General features: G+C 43.1%; 1 protein-coding gene across 2 annotated transcripts in view; it reads right to left on the bottom strand.

Annotated features, from left to right (window-relative positions):
- Nucleotides 1-313: 313 nt before the first annotated feature.
- LOC123747166 (homeotic protein distal-less) overlaps nt 314-19,766 on the bottom strand; it is a 152,289-nt gene continuing 132,836 nt past the window's right edge. For both annotated transcript variants that reach the window (XM_069313961.1, XM_045729202.2), the window contains one exon: nt 314-5,007. In XM_069313961.1, the coding sequence (XP_069170062.1) occupies nt 4,471-5,007 (537 nt within the window). In that variant the 3' untranslated portion in view covers nt 314-4,470. The remainder of the gene's footprint in view (nt 5,008-19,766) is intronic.

Here is a 19,766-nt window from a genome sequence, read left to right as displayed (position 1 = left end):
AGCTGACTAGAGTTACTGTAGAGTTTGTGGTAGAGCTGACTAGAGTTACTATAGAGTTTCTAGTAGAGTTGACTAGAGCGCGCCTTGGAACACTCTGTTCATAGGTCCGAAGCCTACCCAAAGCTACATATATATTACATTGATGTGCTTTCTCTATGTACTATTGTGTATTTTTTTATACCTTGACAAGTTTGTTTTCAACTTTTTTTGCCAGTGTAAATCCCTTTTGGAATGTAAAATTCCAAAATGAAATTCCAATTCCAATGAAACAAGTAAAATTCTTGTGTGGGGGGATATTGAAAAAAAAATCAAATAATGGTTTTACTTTCAATTTTAATTCTTTCAACGTTACATCACTTCTCACTAAGGAGACACCGAATGGCTTAAACAGACAGAAACATTTACTTACAGTAAATGTTTATATGTACAATAGATCGAGAGGTTGGTACTACATTTATAACTCAATGGTTCCATGATGAGCACTTTTGTCCTGAGAAGGAATGTTGAGAAATAATAATGACAATAACGCAATATCATTCATAATTATGTATGATAATAACAATAATTACAGGTAATTAAAAAACAATAGCGATAAGAATTATTATTATTATCATTACCTGTAAAGTTTATAATATTTATAACAAGAATAATAATTGGTTTTATTGTTATAGCAATAAATGCCTTTTGAGTATTTGACATAAAATAAACATAATTTAAAAAAAATATTTGAAAAAATGCTCCCGACTTAAAAGTGGACATTTTTGGTCTCCAAGCAGCCTAATATCTTTATTAGTCAATATGTTCAATAAGTCATGAAATTATAAGTCTGACGCCGTCTTAACTATTATATCATAAACTGCACAAGTTTAGTCTACTTTAAAAGCTTATTTAGATATTTTTATCTATACGGCAAACCGAAATTGAGATACGATTTTCATATAACATTTGCTTGAAGATTGAGCCAATTTGGATGGAATCGCTGTGCATGGCCAAACCTTTGGGACTCGGGCATCGCTACTCATCACGGGTTCACATACAGGTAAAAACCAATGTTAAGATGAGGAAAAACAATATCCTTTCATACAGCATAACAGCATTACCACCTGCGCCATAGTGAACAGCACAGGCTGTACAGCTCAGCATCGTGATGAACAACACAGACTGTACAACAGCATCACCATATGAACATGGTGAACACTGTTCACTAACTCTACAGCATTTCTCAGCGTTTGGTAGTGTTAATGTACAAGTTTTTGGCTGCATGTCGAAAAAAATATATATATATATATGTATATATTTATAATTTCCGCCTTCCAACAAAAGATTGTGCAGCAATGGTAAAAAAAAATAACAAAACATAGTTATAATAAATACAATTATTTGTAGAGTAAAAAAATAGTGTAAATCAGAGCAAGAAGTATCGGTGAAGCCTCATCACCAGTTTGGACAATTATCTTTAATCTTCTCATTGTAAACACCTTTATGAAAATAAAATCAGTTTTTAGACCAAGCTTAAAGACTGCCTTAAGATTTTCTCATGATGAACGCACAACACTTACACATAATATACACATAGTTTTACACATATCTAAAAAAAAAATGCAAATAGTTTAATTGAAGCCACATTAGGAGAAAAATTACATATCAGGTCAAGCGACGCTGAAGATAATATTGAAAACAGCTTCAGGCATAGTGATCAAATACTTCTATGGTCCCTAGCGTCACATGAATTAATATGTTCCAGTATCCTAATGTATGGTAGCCACCACACTTGTCCTACCTGCGAGAGGAGGTCTCTCATGATATGTGTGTGTGTATATGTGTCTCTTAGCCCTTCTGAGAGAATATAACACAAGTTTATATACCCCCAGATCGTTGTCGGAAACGCCTAAGATGCCCATCAAAAATATGTATCTAAAGACATCCTCATTCATACACATAACATAGCCCAAAAGGTGCATTTGGTATTTATTTCTTAGGATTTATTAATATTATTTATTCTCGTCATTTCTTATTTATTATTGGCTCACTTTTCCAGCATTATACGTCAATGATGCTGTACATTATACCAACCCATACCAAACGCTATGAACATTGGTCCTATGAAGCAACAAGCAAAGAGAGAAAGAAGGTAATAGGTAGAATGGGTAAGGGGAAGAGACTGTGAAAAGGGGGAGGGAAAGAGGGTGCGGGGGTACCCCCAAAATACCAATAATTAACAGTTAACAAGAGCTAAGGGGAACTGCAATCAATAAATATTTATATCACAAAATCATCTTGGAAGCGCATTTAATGTTGAGTAACTCCAGGAATGAGCTGGAGTTTGGCTGAAGCTATTGGAAAAGACACTTATTTTAAACATTATAATTTGATGAATTCAACATTAGAAGGAAAAAACAAGATTCTAGACATTTGTTTTATTTGGTTTGTATTTTCTGCTAATAAAGGATCCCGTTAGCTCTGACTTAACTTGTTTATGGGGCTTGTTTGGTCGTGTAGGGGTCACACGACCCGACCAGAGAGCGGGACTGCCACTGGTAGATACGGGAGAGAAGGGCAGTGGCTTGCTTGGTCGTGTAGGGGTCACACGACCAGACCAGTGAGTGAGACGACCACTGGTAGAGAGGGGGAGAAGAGAGAGACATCTCTGGGACGGTGCATCGACAATCATACATTCCTGTCCACTCCAAGAGACGCATCTATACTCGAGCCTGCTGGGACGAGTCACCACAGAGACCTTGGGCCAGATTCACGAAGCAGTTATGCAAGCACTTACGAACCTGTACATCTTTTCTCAATCTTTTGGCGACTTTTGTTTACAATTATTAAACAGTTAATGAGCTCCGAAGCACCAGGAGCTGTTTATAACAATAACAAAAGTTGATTGGCAAGTTTTCACGCTTGTAAACTGTTTAATAAATGTAACCAAAGCCGTCAAAGATCGAGAAAAGATGTACACGTTCGTAAGCACTCGCCTAACTGCTTCATGAATCTGGATCCTTAAAGCTGGGTACTCTCCGACTCCCCACATAGTACACACCACTCGCGACACCTCTTGTAACCTGTCAATGCTCATGTTAAACACGACATTCTCTACACTAAATTAAAAAAAATCATGTTTTGTACGAATCACCACGTACTGATGCGCATATCAACACTTTACTAATCCAATGTACACCAGAACACATGTAGCTACCTCAGCCGATCTTGACCGTATATGCCCTTTAGGAGGGAGTGTTAGCAAATGATTGTCAATGTATCACGCCATTTTCTCGGTCCGCCACCCCACAATCCAACCCAATCGTGCGCACAGCTCCCGTCGAATCAACAGATTGTCTGTCACTGCTATCTGATTCACAAGCATCTTCACTCGAGTTCTGCTAGACGCCTCGTCCATTTTCTCAAGTTCCTTCTTGAAGGAAAGGGGGAAGAGGGAAATAGGGAATAGCGGAGGATAAACCGTCTTGGTTCAGCGCGTGAGTGTGTGTATTCACACTTCTCTCACACACACACACACTTAAGTACGACAGAACGGAATCTTTGGTAATGGTGACTTGAGAGACTTTACAGGCGTGACCTTCGGCGAGCCCCACACACGCTTACCTCTCGCTGTTTTTCATGTTTATCTAAGAAATACCTCACGCTTGCGGTCCCACTCTGCTGTTACCTTGTAATTAATTCAATAGCCTCGCTGTCTCAGACTCGCGTCACTCCGTGTAACCTGTCGCAGGGCGCAGCCGTGGCTGGGAGAACAGTGATTTCCTAGGTGCTGAGAGTACTGACTCTCTCAGGGCTGAGGCTGGTAGAGCACTGGTGTTCTCAGGGCTGATGCTGAGAACCTTGGCTCTCTCAGGGCTGATGCTGGTAGACCATTGGCTCTCTCAGGGCTGAGGCTGGTAGACCACTGGCTCTCTCAGGGCTGAGGCTGAGCGAGAACTGCTTTACTCAGGGCTGAGGCTAGGATAGCACTGGCTCTCTCAGGGCTGACGCTGAGCGAGAACTGCTTTTCTCAGGGCTGAGGCTAGGAGAGCACTGGCTCTCTCAGGGCTGAAGCTGAGCGAGAACTGCTTTTCTCAGGGCTGAGGCTGGTAGAGCACTGGCTCTCTCAGGGCTGAGGCTGAGCGAGAACTGCCTTTCTCAAGGCTGAGGCTAGGAGACCACTGGCTCTCTCAGGGCTGAGGCTGGTAGACCACTGGCTCTCTCAGGGCTGAGGCTGAGCGAGAACTGCTTTTCTCAGGGCTGAGGCTGGTAGACCACTGGCTCTCTCAGGGTTGAGGCTGAGCGAGAACTGCTTTTCTCAGGGCTGAGGCTAGGAGAGCACTGGTGTTCTCAGGGCTGAGGCTAGGAGAACACTGCTTTTCTCAGGGCTGAGGCTGGTAGAGCACTGGCTCTCTCAGGGCTGAGGCTGAGACAGTGGGAGCGCAGCAAGCAACAGCAAGCAGCGGACGGGTGGTGTAGTGGAGGAGAGCCTTAAGTGAGAAGGTTGTGCTGGTTCTCGGCCGCGTACCAGGAATACATGTAGGGCACAGACACTGGCGGCTTCATGTCCCCCCAGTGGTGGGCGGCCAGGCCGGGGGAGGAGGCTGTGGGCGGCAGTGAAGAGGGAATTGCAGGCGGCAAATGCTCTCCGACGGATGACGCCGCCGCTCCCTGTGACGCGGGAGTGTGGCTAGGCTGCTGCTGTGACGGCTGTTGCTGCTGGGACTGTGAGGGCCCTGAGGGTGAGGGCCCCTGAGATGAGGGCCCGTGAGGGGTGCTAGAGGTGCTCATGCTGGTGTAGGGGTGAGAAGAAGGGCTCTGGGCGGTAGGGGGCGGCGGGGAGATGCTCTGAGGGGTTGATGATGGTAAGGGCTGCCCTAGGGGAGAAGAGCCCTCCAGTGGGGAGCCAGCCAGGGGCGACCCTGGGGTGATTGGGGCCCCCATGGGCGTGCTGGGCCCGCTTCCACTCTGGGCAGCTTTCATCAGCTTCTTATATTTACTCCGGCGATTTTGAAACCAGATTTTGATCTGTGGAGAGATAAAGGCGATGTTAGTGAGCTGCGATGAGGCTATGGGGGGACATTTTAGTTATTTGGTTAGTAATTATGGGGCGTGGGCGTGGCACGCCCACTGTCAGGGTGGGTAGTGGGCCCACACGCCCACTGTCAAGGTGGGTAGTGGGCCCACACGCCCACTGTCAAGGTGGGTAGTGGACCCACACGCCCACTGTCAGGGTGGGTAGTGGGTCCACACGCCCACTGTCAAGGTAGGTAGTGGGCCCACACGCCCACTGTCAAGGTGGGTAGTGGGCCCACACGCCCACTGTCAAGGTGGGTAGTGGGCCCACACGCCCACTGTCAAGGTGGGTAGTGGGCCCACACGCCCACTGTCAGGGTGGGTAGTGGGCCCACTCGTCACGCCCACTGTCAAGGTGGGTAGTGGGTCCACACGCCCACTGACAGGGTGGGTAGTGGGTCCACACGCCCACTGTCAAGGTGGGTAGTGGGTCCACACGCCCACTGTCAAGGTGGGTAGTGGGCCCACACGCCCACTGTCAGGGTGGGTAGTGGGCCCACACGCCCACTGTCAAGGTGGGTAGTGGGCCCACTCGTCACGCCCATCAGATAACACACCAGGGACGCCCACTCACCCCCAGATGTATGAGCAGTAATTATAAGGTTATTCTTGCCCATCCGACCACAGCGCAACGTTACGGCTTGCTCTGCCGCCCACACCCACACCTGCTGCCGCCCACACCCACACCTGCTGCCGCCCACACCCGCCCTTTCTTCAGCCAACATCCGCAACAGCTGCCGCCCACATCCAGCCATGCGACCGTGCAAAACACTACCTGTGCTGCCACCTATATCTGCTCCTGTCAGCACACGCACACAGTCATATATGACTCTATATCACCCCTTGTTAACTCCCACGCCCACACGCCCACACATCCCAGAGAGGCTCCACGCCCACACAAGCACTATTGGTGTGTGTGGGTTCCTATACGTAATCCATATCTAAAGAAACACAAGACAAAGTTCGAGAAAGTTGAGATTCAAGACTGATCCCGGAACTGAGAGAGTTGAAGTACGAGGAAAGACTCAAGGAAACTACATCTGACTATTATACACCACATGGGGGAAGAGGAGATATGATTGCGACGTATAAATTTCTAATGGGTATTGACAAAGTTTACAGCTCATGCCATCACATCTGTAACAACCAAAATGAGGCCCACACACCTGTCAATACCTGTAGCGACTGTCATATATACACACACTTACAGTATTAATACAACTCATGTCCCTAACCTCCTTCTTAATCTGGTATTCTATCACACGCCCACACACCCCCTGGCTATACACCCCGCCCACACACCTCCACCCCCACCCTCACCCCGCCCACACACCCCCTGGCTATACACCCCGCCCACACACCTCCACCCCCACCCTCACCCCGCCCACACACCTCCACCCCCACCCTCACCCTGCCCACAACCCCCCCCCTAATCCATAATCACCAACGCCACAAATCAGGATAATTACTAATTACCGTATACATGCCTCCATTACCAAGCACATGAAGGTAAACAACTCCGGGTTACATTGTCGCCACGGCCCGGTCACAGGCCAGTCACGTGACCTGCCGTTCTCCAACTCCCCTAATTACACCACTTCATAACTCCACCCCTTAAACGACCTCTCTAATTAGACATTACTGGAATGCAAAATTGTATGCACGCCTGCAATTCCTGTCGCAATTTATATGATAAATTTATTTAATGTTCTTATGTGCCTGAGCTTATAAGTTTAAACCGTCTGTGAGTAAAGCTGCAGGAGTTGTGGTGGTTGTGGTGGTGGTGGTGGTTGTGGTGGTGGTGGTGGTGGTGGTGGTGGTGGTTGTGGTGGTTGTGGTGGTGGTGGTGGTGGAGGTGGTGGTGGAGGTGGTGGTGGTGGTGGTTTTGGTGGTGGTGGTGGTGGTGGTGGTTGTGGTGGTGGTGGTGGTTGTGGTGGTGGTGGTGGAGGTGGTGGTGGTGGTTTTGGTGGTGGTGGTGGTGGTGGTTGTGGTGGTGGTTTTGGTGGTGGTGGTGGTGGTGGTTGTGGTGGTGGTGGTGGTGGTGGTGGTTTTGGTGGTGGTGGTGGTGGTGGTTGTGGTGGTGGTTTTGGTGGTGGTGGTGGTGGTGGTTGTGGTGGTAGTGGTGGTGGTGGTTGTGGTGGTGGTGGTGGTGGTGGTGGTGGTGGTGGAGGTGGTGGTGGTGGTTTTGGTGGTGGTGGTGGTGGTGGTTGTGGTGGTGGTTTTGGTGGTGGTGGTGGTGGTGGTTGTGGTGGTGGTGGTGGTGGTGGTGGTGGTTGTGGTGGTGGTGGTGGTGGTTGTTGTGGTGGTGGTGGTTGTTGTGGTGGTGGTGGTGGTGGTGGTGGTGTTGGTGGTAGTGGTGGTTGTGGTGGTGGTGGTGGTGGTTGGTGGTTGTGGTGGTGGTGGTGGTGGTGATGGTGGTAGTGGTGTTGATTGTTGTTCAACAAATCCACAAGGGCCGTGACGAGGATTCGAACCCTAGTCACGGCCCTTGTGGATTTGTTCATTTGATTCATCACGCTATTGTGATTTCTGTGTGTATTGATTGTTGTTGATATAGTGGTGGTTGTTGTAGTGGTGATAGTAGTGGTGGTGGTGGAACTAGTCTTGTTGCGTCTCATAAATTATAATGTTACTTTTCTGACGTTCAAATACTTTTTTTTTTAATATGTTTTTTAAGGGTGTGGCTGGAGGTGGCTTCTAAGACATCTTCCTTTAAGTGTATTCCACTTTGACCTCCTCCACAAGAATATGAATATTTCCTTACAGTTCTACAATGTATCTTGAGTTTGTAGCTTCCACTAATCTCGTTTTGTCCTACTTTCTCTCAATTTTAAGAGGCTGCCTTTATCCACCTTGTCAATTTCTCTCAGTATTTTGCATATTGTGATCATATCCCAGTAGTTTTTGTATGTCCTTAAATAGTGATGATACTGGTTGCTATTCATTGCAATCTTTCTTTTCACAGCACCTGCCTACCCCAGCACCACCATCTGTCTACCCCAGCACCACCATCTGTCTACCCCAGCACCACCATCTGTCTACCCCAGCACCACCATCTGTCTACCCCAGCACCACCATCTGTCTACCCCAGCACCACCATCTGTCTACCCCAGCACCACCACCTGTCTACCCCAGCACCACCATCTGTCTACCCCAGCACCACCACCTGTCTACCCCAGCACCACCACCTGTCTACCCCAGCACCACCACCTGTCTACCCCAGCACCACCATCTGTCTACCCCAGCACCACCATCTGTCCACCCCCACCCCACCCCCCCACCCCTGCTGTGTCTCAGTCCGTCCTAAATAATAATACTCAGTGTAAATATTTGGTGGAGCGGACAGCAATGGACTTTAGCAGCCAGTAATGTTCACTCTATGTGCTGGTTGCAATTTTGTAGAGAGCGCGAAATTTAAAATCCAAAAATCTAAACTGAAACATATCTAGGCCTAATATTGTACTATATTCGGCCTAAGATAACATATCATTTGGTCTAGGATTGTTTAGGAAGGTTCAGTTAGGTTCGCTAGTTGCTTTTCCATTTTTTCTGCTATGCCTCCTCCTGGTATGGTATGGGGGTGGAGGCCTGGTCGAGGACCGGGCCGCGGGGACACTACACCCCGAAATCATCTCAAGATAACCTCAAGAAGATGCCATTTGAGGTAATTCAATAATACGGAACGTGAACGTTTGGGGCTCCAAATGTCCATTTTTGTACCTTTGAGCAAATAGTTGCTATAAGTACTGTCATTATTGGAGGAGGGGCTGTGTGCTGACGTGTTTGGGGGGGGGATGAAGGGGGAGGTGGGGTTGGGGTGTGTTTGGGGGGGGCTTGAAGGGGGGGGGGAGGTGGTGGTGGGGTGTGTGTTTTCCACTGTGGGTAATGATACCTTGCACTGGTTGGTGAGGTATGGCGAGATGGCCACTCCTGACGCAGGCCTCAGATACCACCTGCAGATACCACACTCCAAAATTTATGGCACAAATCAGCGACCAAGGCAAAAGCACCACCACCACCACCACCACCACCAGCACCACCCCACCACCACTAGCACCAGCACCACCCCACCACCACTAGCACCAGCAGCAGCACCAGCACCTCCACCACCACCGCCAGCACCACCACCACCACCAGCACCAGCACTACCGCCACCACCACCACCACCACCACCACCACCACCACCACCACCACCACCACCCCACCACCACTAGCACCAGCAGCAGCACCAGCACCTCCACCAGCTCCACCACCACCAGCACCACCAGCACCAGCACTACCACCACCACCACCACCACCACCACCACCACCCCACCACCACTAGCACCAGCAGCAGCACCAGCACCTCCACCAGCTCCACCACCACCACCACCACCACCAGCACCACCACCACCACCACCACCACCACCACCACCATTATTACCACCACCACCACCACCACCAGGAGCAGCACAACCACCACCACCACCACCAGAACCACCACCACCACCACCATTACTACCACCACCACCACCACCACCAGGAGCAGCACAACCACCAGCACCACCACCACCACCACCACCACCACCATTACTACCACCACCACCACCACCAGGAGCAGCACAACCACCACCACCACCACCACCACCTTACAACAGAACAGAAACCTCAGAAAGATTCCTTTGGTGTACAAACAGTTTCTTCTGAATATTACTGTATATTGTTGGCTTTTGAGAGTTGTGATAGGCTGAGAGCAACCTCTCATCCTATCTTTATATGATAACAGAGCAACCCTCTATTGCCCTGTTAAATCCTATCTAAATAATACACCATACTTCTATGACTGGATTACGAGGAAGTGTTGGTATTTATCCAAATAAAAGAAGCACATACCCTGGAAACACAAACCGAAACTGTCTCTATTTTCCGCTTGTTACAACTTGTAATAAAGTTGTTACATCTTGGCTTAACGTGTTTATGACGTATTAGAACGTTGTTACAACTTGCTATATTGGTTGTTATAACTGGTTAGGAGGTGTTAAAACTTGTTCAAACGTTGTACCAACGTCGTAGTTTCGGTGTGTGTTTGGCGGGTAGATAAGCACCGCATGAAAAGTCCCACAAGCAATCATTAAAAACAAATACAATAGAACACTAATAAACAATTATCGCAGTGAAAATCCTTAACGACTATTAAAGAGGAAAAAAAAAGGCTTGTAAGACTGATAATAACAAGGCAGGTTTAGGAAGGTTCATAAAGGACCAATCACATTTTTCGGGGATTCTGTGAGCCAGTGAAAACGCTTTAAAAATCACAGGATCCGATTGTAAAATCAGTCACTTGGTTTAAGACAGTAATTACAACCGGCGAGGAATTGATTGTTCTACACGGAGCTATAAAGATGGAGGGAGGGGGGGGAAGGAGGGAGGGAGAGAGAAGGAGGGGGGATGAGAAATATTAAAAATACTTTCAAGACTGAAGGAAAGATAGAAATAGAAGGAAGCGGAGAGGCTTCAGAAATAAATTTCATTTTATGCTTTAACTTAACATTTACTTTAACTTAAAGGAGTAGAATGAGAGAGAGAGAGAGAGAGAGAGAGAGAGAGAGAGAGAGAGAGAGAGAGAGAGAGAGAGAGAGAGAGAGAGAGAGAGAGAGAGAGAGAGAGAGAGAGAGAGAGAGAGAGAGAGAGAGAGAGACAGAGAGAGAGAGAGAGAGAGAGAGAGAGAGAGAGAGAGAGAGAGAGAGAGAGAGAGAGAGAGAGAGAGAGAGAGAGAGAGAGAGAGAGAGAGAGAGAGAGAGAGAGAGAGAGAGAGAGAGAGAGAGACGGAGACGGAGAGAGAGAGACAGAGAGAGAGACTCCTATATACAGACTCTAAAATCCAACATAAATGCTAAAACTATTACAATGCAATCCCTGCTATATACATACATCGTTAACAATGCAATAAGAGACTTCATTCACTACAAAGTATAGTGTTTTATATACGTTCATGATCAAGAACACAACATAAGGGCTTCATGTGTTATAAAGCAAGCCTTCGCTATATAGGAATACCATCAAGGATGCAATCAAATGCCTTTAATCATATAAAAGTTTGTTTTGTAATATAGCCTCATGCTCAAGAATTTAACTCTTTCATTGAAATTTCAAGAAACAAATAATGATTTTTAAATGATTACTGGATTTTAAAAACATACAAGAATTATAGTTTTGAAAATAATTACAAATAAAGTGATATTATATGAATCAGATTTTTATTTATCTAGAGAGCAAATTCAATATTTTTTTTATCTAGATCGCAATATATATATATATATATATATATATATATATATATATATATATATATATATATATATATATATATATACATTAGTCTAGAGGTGACAGCTGATTGCGTTCGGCCGATTTTGTAAATTTCTCAAAATTATTTACAAATATATTTAGCAGTGTTGTATTATTTAGTATATATTTTAGTTTTGTTTGTTCAATTTTAGTAATACATTCAGAGGATATTATAATTTGTTTCTTAATATAATTACTCAGAATCGCATAAATTCCCGAAACATTAACATATGCATCCTAATCATTTAACTAACATTTTACATCAAATAACATTCCGATTTTTGTGCTAATATTCACTATAAATAATACCGCTAGTCTTAATGACTAATAATTTAACGATTTTTGGGTTATTTGATAAAAAGACAAATTCCCGCCACGTCAAAATTTTGCGCCAAAATTTTGGAACATGAGGTTGGTCAGTGTCCCCCTGGAGGCCGGCGGGGGAGGGCGTGTCGCTCCTGTCTTAACTTGTCTTGTGCTTAATTATCCACTAATAACGCCTAATAACATTTCTAAGATTCTATAAGAAACTCTACCGTCTTAGCGGTGAATATTGGAGCGGAAAAGCGTAAAAAAAAGTTTATTTTTTGAGTGTGTGAATAGAGGCGGGTTTTTTTTATATTATATATATGGATATATGATTATATATTTATATATAATTATGTATTATATATAATATTTAAACTTGTTGAAGTGAAATTACATTTTGGATCAATACAAGACGAGCGGAGGTCTTCACCGGTCTTGGTAAGTAACTTAAGTTCCTCTTAAGTAAACCTGCTTCAACTTAACTTAAGCAGCTTCAACTTAAGCTGCTCTTAAGTAAACCTGCTTCAACTTAACTTAAGCAGCTTCAACTTAAGCTCCTCTTAAGTACACCTGCTTCAACTTAAGCTCCTCTTAAGTAAACCTTAAACTTAACTTAAGCAGCTTAAACTTAAGCTGCTCTTAAGTAAACCTGCTTCAACTTAACTTAAGCAGCTTCAACTTAAGCTCCTCTTAAGTACACCTGCTTCAACTTAAGCTCCTCTTAAGTAAACCTTAAACTTAACTTAAGCAGCTTAAACTTAAACTCCTCTTAAGTAAACCTGCTTAAACTTAACTTAAGTAGCTTCAACTTAAGCTCCTCTTAAGTAAACCTGCTTCAACTTAAGCTCCTCTTAAGTAAACCTTAAACTTAACTTAAGCAGCTTCAACTTAAGCTCCTCTTAAGTAAACCTGCTTAAACTTAACTTAAGTAGCTTCAACTTAAGCTCCTCTTAAGTAAACTTGTTTAAACTTAACTTAAGCAGCTTCAACTTAAGCTCCTCTTAAGTAAACCTGCTTAAACTGAACTTAAGCAGCTTCAACTTAAGCTCCTCTTAAGTAAACCTGCTTAAACTGAACTTAAGCAGCTTCAACTTAAGCTCCTCTTAAGTAAACCTGCTTAAACTTAACTTAAGCAGCTTAAACTTAAGCTCTTAAGTAAACCTTCTTAAACTTAACTTAAGCAGCTTCAACTTAAACTCCACTTAAGTAAACCAGCTTAAACTTAAGCTAACTTAAGTTCCTCTTAAGTAATTACAAAATCCTGGTCATTTATAGTTATTCATGAAGTTACTTGACGGACTTGTAATTTGTGTAACTGAAAATCTATTATATGTAAGTTATATGTATCTTATATGTATGTTATATGTATCTGTTATATGTATGTTATATGTATCTGTTATATGTATGTTATATGTATCTGTTATATGTATGTTATATGTATCTGTTATATGTATGTTATATGTATCTGTTATATGTATGTTATATGTATCTTATATGTTATATGTATCTGTTATATGTATGTTATATGTATCTGTTATATGTATGTTATATGTATCTGTTATATGTATCTTATATGTTATATGTATGTTATATGTATGTTATATGTATCGTAACATTACATGTAAATATTTGCTTGTTTAAACTTAATAGAAATCTTCAGCATTCCAGCTATAAATATATGAAGATATATTGTTTCTTATATTCAGAAGATGTTTATATATGTTTCTTATATATATTGTTTCTTATATTCTTATATATATTGTTTCTTATATTCAGAAGATGTTTATATATATATTTCTTATATATATTGTTTCTTATATTCAGAAGATGTTTATATATGTTTCTTATATATATATTGTTTCTTATATTCTTATATATATATAAGAATTCTTATATTCTTATATATCTTCTGCTACTCTAACACTCCAACTAGTATAAGCAGTTACCAATGCCGTATCCAAAATATTATATGTTCAGTGCCCAACCTGTTCTTGGACGGTCGGGGATTGAACCAGGACCTGCATGAAGCGAGACCGTCGCTCTACCGTCTTGGGGTCAGATTCTCGAAGCAGTTACGCAAGCACTTACGACCCTGGGGCCAGATTCACGAAGCAGTAACGCAAGCACTTACGACCCTGGGGCCAGATTCACGAAGCAGTTACGCAAGTACTTACGACCCTGGGGCCAGATTCACGAAGCAGTTACGCAAGCACTTACGACCCTGGGGCCAGATTCACGAAGCAGTTACGCAAGCACTTATGATCCTGAGGCCAGATTCACGAAGCAGTTACGCAAGCACTTACGACCCTGGGGCCAGATTCACGAAGCAGTTACGCAAGCACTTACGAACCTGGGGCCAGATTCACGAAGCAGTTACGCAAGCGCTTACAAACCTGTACATCTCTTTCTCAATCTTCGGCGGCTTTGGTTACAATTATTAAACAGTTAATGAGCTCCGAAGCACCAGGAGGCTGTTTATAACAATAACAACAGTTGATTGGCAAGTTTTCTTGCTTGTAAACTGTTTAATAAATGTAATCAAAGCCGTCAAAGATTGAGGAAAGATGTACAGGTTCGTAAGTGCTTGCGTAACTGCTTCATGAATGTGGCCCCAGGTTCGAAAGTACTTGCGTAACTGCTTCATGAATCTGGCCCCAGGTTCGAAAGTACCTGCGTAACTGCTTCGTGAATCTGGCCCAAGGTTCAAAAGTACTTACGTAACTGCTTCATGAATCTGGCCCCAAGTTCGTAAGTACTTGCGTAACTGCTTCGTGAATCTGGCCCCAGGTTCGTAAGTGCTTGCGTAACTGCTTCATGAATCTGGCCCAAGGTTCGTAAGTGCTTGCCTAACTGCTTCGTCAATCTAGCTCCAGGTTTGTAAGCACTTGCGTAACTGCTTCGTGAATGTGGCCCCAGGTTCGAAAGTACTTCCGTAACTGCTTCGTGAATCTGGCCCCAGGTCCGTAAGTGCTTGCGTAACTGCTTCGTGAATCTGGCCCCAGGTTCGTAAGTACTTCCGTAACTGCTTCGTGAATCTGGCCCCAGGTCCGTAAGTGCTTGCGTAACTGCTTCGTGAATCTGGCCCCAGGCAAAGTGGTTTGGGCAGCCTAGTGTGAAACAATTCCTTGCTATCAGTAACACTGCTACACTCGTGGTTCTGGCTGACTACTGATCCACTTCTCAGTGATATGTGACTCTTTGCTCGGGTTAATCCCAGTATTTTTACCTCTTGATCTGGCGACATAGTCAGTTTTAGGCTATGATGTTGGAGGGAATTATTAGGGGGGAAAGTGGCAAGCCATTACGACTATATAGCACTGGGAAGGGGTCAGGATAAGGATTTGGGGTGGGACGGGGGGAAAGGAATGGTGCCCAATTACTTGTGGACAGTCGGGGATTGAACGCCGACCTGCAGGTTATGATGTAGGAGTGATACAAACTTTTTTTGTCAGCACTTAAATTTGTGAGGAGGTGATGATAGTGGAACATATTGAGAGCGTGAGTGGTATATCATTTGAAATGTATGGCAAAACTGTATGGTGTTCAAAGATTTGTCATACAATAATCCCACACATTTTTAAGCATTCAAATAGTGGGCGTTGAACCTTAGGCATTGTTTTGCCTTTCTACATAACCTGTTTTGGTAGTTCATTAGTACTTTTATCTGTTACACTGCCAGGGAGTTTAATTTTTATAAGCATCGCTTATATATAATGAATTCAAAGGTTTGAAGTTTACAATAGTTTAAGGAATTTTAATAATCTGAAGAAACAAAAAGTAGAATGAGAACAGAATAGATTAGGCGCTAACTTCCTTGAAAAGTAAGATATTCCCCCAGCAAAATAAGCAGTTATATTTATATATATATATTTTAGCACATAATAACATTGTAAAATTTACATTGTTTGGAAAAGAGATAATAGAACCTAGCTGCTTATTAAATATCAGTTAAGTATTTGTTAAATAATTATAACCTTTACCCATTCTACTTCCCTGAACTCCCTTCTTCCCTGTGTTCTCTAACTCCATATAAGTAACAGAACACAGCTAAAAAGTCTAAATTATTTCAGATACCCCAATCATCATTATTATTATTAGTTACAAGCGTAAAAGTTTGGGCAGACATCACGCACACAGTTGCTCTGTGAAATCTCCTATTCACCAAAAAAATATTTATAGTGGCACCAAAAAAGGTGAAATAAATAAGCGTGTATATATGATTTATCATCCAAAGATTTATTTATATTATACTTGGTTACAGTGAATAACAAGGCAGCGCTTTCTCCTGTATAATTACCTTGCTACTTATTTAAAATATGAGTTATTGAGCCTTTTTGACTAAATGCGTTCCATAAATTAGCGTATTTTGCTTGATAAGATTGTCGAAATTACGCTGAATATGACTATTGCAGTAAACATGTTTACTTCAGTTCATAATTAATGTTAGTATAATAATAAATTAAGGTATAAAACCATAAGATGTCTCAACAGTAAATTGTTCTCGGTATAATAATAAAAATAAAACCTATACATTTATTATCAGTTATTTCTCTCTGGAATTATATAAGCTATAGTTTAAGTTGTTTTAAATTTTGCCCCGAGGGGCGAGTTTATTGGGCAGGGTCACTCATCCTGTGAGTGGACACATCGACATAGTGTCCACTCACAGGATGAGTGGCGCTGCCCAATACTGTCACTATGGCGGTGTGTCCACTCACAGGATGAGTGGCGCTGCCCAATACTGTCACTATGGCGGTGTGTCCACTCACAGGACGAGTGGCGCTGCCCAATACTGTCACTTTGGCGGTATGTTCACTCACAGGATGAGTGGCGCTGCCCAATACTGTTACTATGGCGGTGTGTCCACTCACAGGATGAGTGGCGCTGCCCAATACTGTCACTATGGCGGTGTGTCCACTCACAGGATGAGTGGCGCTGCCCAATACTGTCACTATGGCGGTGTGTCCACTCACAGGATGAGTGGCGCTGCCCAATACTGTCACTATGGCGGTGTGTCCACTCACAGGATGAGTGACGCTGCCCAATACTGTCACTATGGCGGTGTGTCCACTTACAGGATGAGTGGCGCTGCCCAATACTGTCACTATGGCGGTGTGTCCACTCAGGATGAGTGGCGCTGCCCAATACTGTCACTTTGGCGGTATGTTCACTCACAGGATGAGTGGCGCTGCCCAATACTGTCACTATGGCGGTGTGTCCACTCACAGGATGAGTGGCGCTGCCCAATACTGTCACTATGGCGGTGTGTCCACTCACAGGATGAGTGACGCTGCCCAATACTGTCACTATGGCGGTGTGTCCACTCACAGGATGAGTGACGCTGCCCAATACTGTCACTATGGCGGTGTGTCCACTCACAGGATGAGTGGCGCTGCCCAATACTGTCACTATGGCGGTGTGTCCACTCACAGGATGAGTGACGCTGCCCAATACTGTCACTATGGCGGTGTGTCCACTTACAGGATGAGTGGCGCTGCCCAATACTGTCACTATGGCGGTGTGTCCACTCACAAGATGAGTGACGCTGCCCAATACTGTCACTATGGCGGTGTGTCCACTCACAGGATGAGTGGCGCTGCCCAATACTGTCACTATGGCGGTGTGTCCACTCACAGGATGAGTGGTGCTGCCCAATACTGTCAGTATGGCGGTGTGTCCTCTTACAGGATGAGTGGCGCTGCCCAATACTGTCACTATGGCGGTGTGTCCACTCACAGGATGAGTGGCGCTACCCAATACTGTCACTATGGCGGTGTGTCCACTCAGGATGAGTGGCGCTGCCCAATACTGTCACTATGGCGGTGTGTCCACTCACAGGATGAGTGGCGCTGCCCAATACTGTCACTTTGGCGGTGTGTCCACTCACAGGATGAGTGACGCTGCCCAATACTGTCACTATGGCGGTGTGTCCACTCACAGGATGAGAGGTGCTGCCCAATACTGTCACTATGGCGGTGTGTCCACTCACAGGATGAGTGGCGCTGCCCAATACTGTCACTATGGCAGTGTGTCCACTCACAGGATGAGTGGCGCTGCCCAATACTGTCACTATGGCAGTGTGTCCACTCACAGGATGAGTGGCGCTGCCCAATAAACTCGCCCCTTGGGTCAAAACTTAAACTATAGCTTATGTAATACCAGAGAAAAATAATTGATAATAAATATATAACAATGTCTTATTTGTATTCTAATCACCGAGAACCATTGAGACATCTTATAGTTTCATATTTAAGTTTCCCTAGAGCGAAGGATTTTCAGAGAAGCTAAATTTGCTAAATTTAAAATTTAGTGATTTTAATGGGTTGCATTTTATTAACGTCAGAGAATACATACGATCCACATATTTTGGGTTGAATAGTTAGAATATAAGGCGTTGAGTCAAGTACATTCAGTACGGAATGGTTTTCAATTTTGACAAGCAACTTGAATACTGGAGAGGACTCACAAATTAGTGGTGATTACCTTACTATATGTCCGATTTGCAAATTGTTATACATCCCATTGCAATTAGTTGACGCGTTATCCTCCATAGACAAGCTAGTTTGCAGAGCATTTGGCTGTAGCAGTTTTCACATGTCTTATGAAGGCGAAATTTGCATAAATATCCAATCCTAATATGGTAATTGATGAATTGTTTAACAGTATTTTTTGTCTAGTTTTTTTGGAGTCGTCTTGAGATTTATATGGGTTTTATTTGGAGAAACAATAGACTTAACTGACCAACGTCTTGCACAGGATAAAATTATTATTATTATTATTATTATTATTATTATTATTATTATTATTATTATTATTATTATTATTATTATTAATATTATTATTATATACAGTATTCCCATTATTTTTATCTGGTTGATGTTTTTCTAGCTTTCTAGAATTTTTGTATTATTATAATAGATCAGGTAATTACGAAAGCAAATGTACTATTTAACTCTTAAAATTATCTTGAAGAACATTTTAACTCCCAAAGACTTCTGTGGCAGCCTAGCTTCACGGGGTCCACCTCACCACAGCCTAATCCACAATCCCAAACCAAGCCTGACGCCAGGGGTCAATAAAATGATTTAATGTATTATTAATTAACCAACTAGTGCCCCCTTCTTATAAAACTATTTAGTGGCGTCTCTTCTTGATCTTCACGGTCATTTACATTTGAGGTTTTAATGAGTTGGGTTCATCTGAGTGTCTGAATGGGATACATTGTGGATTTTAATGGGTTTTATGCATTGAGATAGTTTAAACGGTTGTATACATCGAGTTTTTAAATGGGGTTATATATATATATATAAATATATATATATATATATATATATATATATATATATATATATATATATATATATATATATATAAATATATATATATATGTGTGTGTGTGTGTGTGTGTGTGTGTGTGTGTGTGTGTGTGTGTGTGTGTGTGTGTGTGTTTCATTTAATATGACTGCAAATTCTGTGTTAATTATTTTCATGTTTAGGACTTCTGTCCCTTCTATCACACACACACACACACACACACACACACACACACACACACACACACACACACACACACACACACACACACACACACGCGCGCGCGCGCGCGCGCGGAGAAAGAAAAAATATATATTACAACGATAAAAGAGAATGAGAAACAGCGAGAATAATAATAATTAAAACGAAATGAAGAGAAAGTAAATAAGTTGAAAAGAAGAAAATGTACAAGAGAATCATAATAGAGTATTGTATATGAAAACGAAATAAAGAAAAACAGAATTTAGAAAAAAATGGAATATATAAAACCAATTTAAGAAGAAAGACAAAGGAAGTAGAGACATAATAGAGAAAGATAGGAAAGATAAAGATGAGATATTTCAGAGTTAATTGAGAAAATAGCGGAGGGCGGCACTCGAACCTAGGAAAATTACCAAACAAAATCCAGCCATTTGACAACCGAGACTAACACAGATTTTCTATATTTCCTGAGTTCTTTTGGGGGAGAAAAAGCAGCAGAAGAACAGGTAACGGAAGATACTGATGACGTCAAAATAAAAACTAGTGAATACATTGTTTTT

This window comes from Procambarus clarkii, chromosome 77 (genome assembly GCF_040958095.1).
Source record: "Procambarus clarkii isolate CNS0578487 chromosome 77, FALCON_Pclarkii_2.0, whole genome shotgun sequence".
Lineage (NCBI taxonomy): Eukaryota > Metazoa > Arthropoda > Malacostraca > Decapoda > Cambaridae > Procambarus > Procambarus clarkii.
This window is presented reverse-complemented; position numbering and strand designations above follow the sequence as displayed.